This window comes from Austrofundulus limnaeus, unplaced genomic scaffold (genome assembly GCF_001266775.1).
Source record: "Austrofundulus limnaeus strain Quisiro unplaced genomic scaffold, Austrofundulus_limnaeus-1.0 Scaffold72, whole genome shotgun sequence".
Lineage (NCBI taxonomy): Eukaryota > Metazoa > Chordata > Actinopteri > Cyprinodontiformes > Rivulidae > Austrofundulus > Austrofundulus limnaeus.
Genome location: NW_013952474.1, coordinates 1,840,867 through 1,846,958, shown reverse-complemented (window position 1 = coordinate 1,846,958; position 6,092 = coordinate 1,840,867). Strand labels below are relative to the sequence as shown.

General features: G+C 42.2%; 1 protein-coding gene across 1 annotated transcript in view; it reads right to left on the bottom strand.

Annotated features, from left to right (window-relative positions):
- Positions 1–2,814: 2,814 nt before the first annotated feature.
- Positions 2,815–6,092, bottom strand: part of LOC106519170 (vang-like protein 1) — a gene marked incomplete at its 5' end in the record, with an annotated part of 62,842 nt that continues 59,564 nt past the window's right edge. The window contains 2 exon segments of the mRNA XM_014010730.1: positions 2,815–5,069; positions 5,145–5,379. Coding sequence (XP_013866184.1) covers positions 4,809–5,069; positions 5,145–5,379 — 496 coding nt within the window. The 3' untranslated portion in view covers positions 2,815–4,808.

Sequence of the window (6,092 nt, the reverse complement as noted above, 5' to 3'; positions counted from 1 at the left end):
GCACTGAGTTGCCGCCATGTGATTGGCTGATTAGAAATTAAGTGTTAACAAGCAGTTGGACAGGTGTACCTAATAAAGTGGCCGGTGAGTGTATGTCCCTCTGCTAAGATAACAGATGGCTGGTTGACCTGGAGGTGGGTGTTATGGTTCAGTTTTAGAGTCAGATCTACAGAGTTCTGGTTTCCGTGTTTTTAGGATGTTGTGAGGGATCAATGCTAAACACAAAAAAGGCAAAAGAATAAACTTCTGACACGCTCTTCCTCTCAAAAAAGAAAGGATCAAAATATGACGCTGTGGGTGTTTCTGATTTAAGACATTCAGTCTAACGACAAAAAAACAAAAAGTCTTTAAAACCAAAGCAGACAGTAGCTGAGGGWTTTCGTCTCGAGACTCGATCTACAAAGTCATTACAAGACAAATGGAGAGGGAGAAACGAAGGGAAGAAAACATTCCATTTAGATGCAAATGTTGCTCATTTCCCTTCGCGATCCATCCTCTTCCTCCTCGTGCTGCTCTCACAACGAGCAGGCGGGAAAACGAGMGGGGATTTGAGCCGAGGACAGATGAGTTCCGACAGGCCGCCTCGCTCCCCAAGAAGGGATGAGGTTGTTGGTTTTCAGCGTCGAACCTCGACACCTAAGTTCATTTCTCCACATGGCCTGGCTGTGCGGCTCTGACAAGCTGACGGCCAATTACCGCCGAGCTCCACGACGAAGCGGATATTCTGGACTCAGGTGTCAGAGAGCGGGGCAGGACTCTTAATGTGCAGCGACAGAGGAGAGTGTTAGTCTGGAGCCAGGCAGGAAGCTGCATGATGAACCTAACACTTTGCTGTTTAGGGAGAATAAAAAAAGAGACAATGAAAAACAGGGTGGTGAAGACTCGAACAAAGCTGGGTTAGGATTCAGCTGCTGGGAAAACAGCAGCTGACCTGCAGTGTTTTACAGAAACCAAGAATGATAGAGGATCCAGTCATTTTAGACTAATTTGTAAAACACAGTTAACACAAAGCTCAGTGTTTTTTAAGAGTCGAGATTAATTTGAAATAGCTGCAGTTATGCTAGAAATAGTTTTATCTTTAAAAAAAACATTTTACTTACCATTTAATAGCGTGCTTATTAGCTACTATATAACAAACTGCTAAAATATAGCATGCTAACAACTAAATCTATAGTAGGCCTGTGTTAAGTTGTTAAAAACAGCAGGCTAATTACCAAATCATGCTAACTACAACATTCCTTAGAACACTCACTATTAAACATGTAGCATGCTAACWACTAAATCCATTACATTCTAAAACAGGGGTGTCAAACTCATTTTACTGAGGGCCACATGAGCGTTATGGTGGCCCTCAGAGGGCCAGTTGTGATGAACTTTGATTTTTCATGTTTAACTTTGACTAAACAGAGTTTTAACATGTCCTCTTTTAAACACTGATAAGAACTAAGTACGACTAAATGTGAAATAAATACAGAAATATTATTAAAAGTAAAACTAATATAGTTTTACTCACTGATGTGTTTCTAGCTAACATGCATTATAGCAGATTTAGTTTGTGGTTGATGCTGACTTTAAAGCAGTTTATTTTCAGACATTAGTACTGCTCTATCCAACTAAATTGCTCTTAAAGCCAACAGCTCAGGGGCAGGACAATTGTTATTATTTTTCACCTTTTAATTTTATTTTGTTGCATTTAATCATAAATTGAAAGTTTACCATTGATATTAGAGGCATTTTTTATGTTAAGTTTAAAAAAAATTTTCTTGTTGGGGGGGGGTCCACATGCCTTGACTTTGACACGTGTTCTAAAGTACAGCAAGCTAACTAGCAACTAAATCTAAACAACTACAATCTATAGTACAGAAGCCGAGAGCCCCGTTTTCTGCATATAATTATTTTTCATGGTTTTCTTGTGATAACTACATATTACGTCATATTATGTTATGACATATGCTGTTATCACAAAATACTGAGGACCGTTTTCTCGAGATAACGAGTTTCCAGATGGTTTCCCTCTCATGTATCATTCAGTAACAATGGAGAGGGCCTGGTCCCCTCATTGATGAAGTTTATTATTTATTTACCATTATTTAACCAGGCAAATCCGATGGCAGATCTCTTTTGCAAGGGCAGCCTGGACCTGAAGGCAACCTAGTGTTCAGAATTTTGTTTCATTTTCGTATCATAACAGACTAAAACTGCGATTTGTTTGTCTCGTTCAGATAACTTTATCAGCCCTCGTTATTTAAAGAGACGGCTGACTCGACTGCAGCTCAGCAGGTGTTTACACAGTCATCTTGAACTTGATGATATAATAAACTTTATCGGTCACCAGCTGAGGACATCAGGCCATCTTCATGGTTACTGAATGATAAACAAGGAAAACCATAACTCCTTATCTCGAGAAAATGGACCTTGGTATTTTGTGACGTCGTTATCACAAGACAACCGTGGAAAAAGTTATTTGAAAACGGCCACTCGTCTTCCGTACTATAGCATATTTACTAGCTGTCTAGTTTAAATTTATACAATTGCTGATAAATAGCAGCTAAGTACTAAACYAACTAGCTATTAAATCAAGAACATGCTAGTATATACTGTAGCATGCTAACTAGTTGTTAAACCAGCAGCATAACTATCACGTTAACTACCTAGTAAACGTGGTATAGTATACTATACAATATAGTATACTATATAAGTAGCCAGTGTTATGAAGACAGCTGACATTATTCACATTTTCTCAGCCAAAACTAGTAAAATTATAACTCTCACTTGAGATCCTGAGGTTCTCATGAAAATAGGCAAAACAGCAGGTTTTACAAACGCCCATAAAAATGTTTATTTCTGTTTTCTTACAAATATCAAACAGTTGTCATCAGAGAGCTGCCCATCAGACACAGAGCCGTGACAGAGGCCTGTAGCCTGGCAACAGTGAGGCAGATGATGGACGATGAAGAGGAGAAAGGGGGGTTGGGGGACTAGAATGACACAAACACACATACAGGTGCTTGTTTTCAGGAATACAGCGTTATTAATCTGGGAGTAAAACGCAAAACCTCGTCAGTGCCGGATTGAGTCAGATCAACCAATCACAGCACAGAAACACTGCACGTAATCAAATCCAGCATACAATCTGACATAATCATTTTGTAAATGTTAACATTTGTTAACAAATAAACATTTTAAAATGCTGTTTGAGTGAACGATCAGCAACAGTACTGGGTTTTACCAGCAGAGGGCAGCAGAGGACACTTCCTGTTTGAGCGACACCTCAGTGATTTTATTCTGTTATAGCGGAAACATCAGCTCTCCTGTTTGCACTAATTTAGRCTGATTTTTCTGACTTTACCTAAAAAAAAAAAAGTGAATCAAATGGAAAATAGATCTGAAGAGGAACCGACCTGGAGGGYAAAACCAGACGGTCCAGTTGTGAGGAGGTTCCACCTCCCTCCTCCTCCTCCTCCTGRTGTTGATTTATGACACTGAATGAAACATCCTGCTTTAAACTCAGTAAATATCCACACAGGTGTGTTCGTTGAAGCTCGTTTACACTCATGACTCAAGGAACTTTGGATTGTTTTAACTGCTACGAACAGTTAATATCTTACCTGTGGCAGATGGCACTTTAATAAACCTCTGGTTAAATAAAAATAATTTTTTTGACCTGATTAAAGAGCTAACTGCTAAAGTATTGATTTTATGTCAAGAAGACATATGTTACAGATTTAAGCCTACAGGTGAATTTATGAAAAGGGGTTCATTAAGTTATTTCATCTCACCGCTTTCCACAGCCAGCTGTTCTGAGAGGACTCCAAGGTGTTCCCAGACCAGCTGAGAGGCTTTAGCCCCTTCTCCATGAGCACAGTTCGCCTCAGGTGTGTGTGTGTGTGTGTGTCTACACTTCAGTGTGTCCCTCACTCTGCAGGTGTGATTATGAGTGGACTGTCTGCAGCGGCTTCAGCTGTTMTGTTAAAAAAAGAAGCAAAAAACAAACAAACAAAAAACAAGTTAAGTTGTGGTTTTATCGTTCAGATTTTCCTTTGGGCTCAACCGCCCCCCAGGTTTTGTTTGAACTTCCTGTTCAGGCCACACTTCAGTTAGCCTTTAGCTCGACAGTCAGATCAGAATGTAAATATTAACCCACCTGAGGTCCTTCAAAGAGAGAAATATCACCTGCATTTTTGCATTTTAATGTGAAAACAATCATAAAGGAATAATTTTTTTTTGCCAGTTGGACAAACACATTGAGGCTTTGAAAAAGAAACAATCAAAATGAACGTTTGAGCTTCAGAAACAGTCTTTCATTTCATTTTATTTTATATAAATCTGCTGCTACATGAAGCCAAACGTGCTCCGGGGGAATCAGTAGTCGTTTTTTTTTATAGATTTCAGAAGTCCCAGCTCTTGTCTCGTCACGTCAGACACAAAAGRCCTGAGAGGATTACTGCAGGAGAAGAGTCTCCTAATAATGCAGCTGATTCTGGGTTCAGCCTGGTTAGAGTTCTGCTAAAATGGCACCAGGAGAAGTAGTCAAAGGAAAGAACACTGCAGCTCGAGGTGTTTCTGTGAATCTGATTCAGGTCTGTCCTGATYCATCAGTCCTCTGCGACGTCTTTGTCTCAGTCCTGTACGTCAGCACACAACCCGCAAAAATCCTGAAACTTTTCTTCTTTTTGACCAACATTAAAATCTCAACGACTGAGAGGCGTGCGCCACATAGACATTTGTTTGTGTGTATAAAAAGACAAAAGTACAAATAAAAGCTTCAAACCGAGAATAAAAACTTCTGAGCGCGACGCAGGCCGGCCCTACACGGAGGTCTCGGACTGTAGCCGCAGGACAAACTTGTGAGACTTGGGGTCGATGTACTCCTCGGACATCTGGATGTAGGGGATCTTCTTGGARGTCACCACCAGGCTGAAGTCCACGCACTTGAGCAGGAAGGTGGAGCCGTCCTTCAGGCCGCTGGTGACRGACGCCTCACTGATGAGTGTCCACTGACGGGCCCGCCAGTGGTCCCGGGCGTAGCGCAGGCTGGGGCCCGGCGTCAGGTAGCTCTCCAGGAACGCCTGAGGGGAGACAAAAGAAGCTGAAGGTCAACGTGGGCACGGACTGAAAGTGTGAGGAGGACAGACGCTGCAGACCTTGGGCGTCATGTTGTTGGTGATGCAGAAGGCCAGGTGCTGCTGGATGCTCTCCATGCTGTGGCAGTGCTGCTGCTTGGTGGTCCGCAGGTACTTCTGCAGGGCCCGGGCCATGGAGGGGAAGATGGCCTGCGCCGCCTCCCGTGGGTCCATCACGTCGCCCGGAGCCTTCTTCTGCTCCTCGTCCTGCATGCGCTTGATGTGGGTGAAGGCCTCCTCGACCGCTACCACCAGTCTGTGAGGAAACACGAGGTTTTACTTCTGCACAACAAACAGGAAGTCCACCCACCCCCAGCTGCAAGAGAACCATCTGGTCCTGACCAGGTTCTAACTGAGGGTGGAGGACTGAGGCCACAGCGTTGGACCTCGGTCCTCCGTCCCTGTTCTGACAGCTGGGAGGAGCCATTTACTGCAGTGCATTCTGGGTAAACAGCTCTACTTTACCGTCATATGTTCCAGAAATCTTGTTCATTTAAATACAAATATACAAACAAACCCAAATTGTTCTGTTTTATTTTTTACACTGCAAAAAATGTCCACCTAACCAAGTTTTAAAACCTTATATCAGCCAAAAAGTCTTTTTAATCTTGTTTTGAGACTGATTTACTAAACAAGAACTGGTTGTGTAAGAATAATAATCTTATTTTCAGAATGTGTAAGATTATTTGTCTTGTTAGCCTGAAAATTTGACTCAAATTAAGTCAAAAATTTTGAGAAAGGGGTCTCTGCAGTAGGTTTTGTCCTGTGGGTGGAGACGGCCCTCCACGTGATTGGTCGGACTGACGGTGGGGTTTGAGGAGGCTGGAGGCAGCGGGGAGTAGCTTGGTCAAGTCGAGCAGGAAGCAGCATGTTTTTTAAGATTAATTTTAGTTATAACTTGAGAAAGGAACGTGCTAGCTGCACGGAATTTGAACGTCATACATGTGAAAGGATATGTAACAATACGGC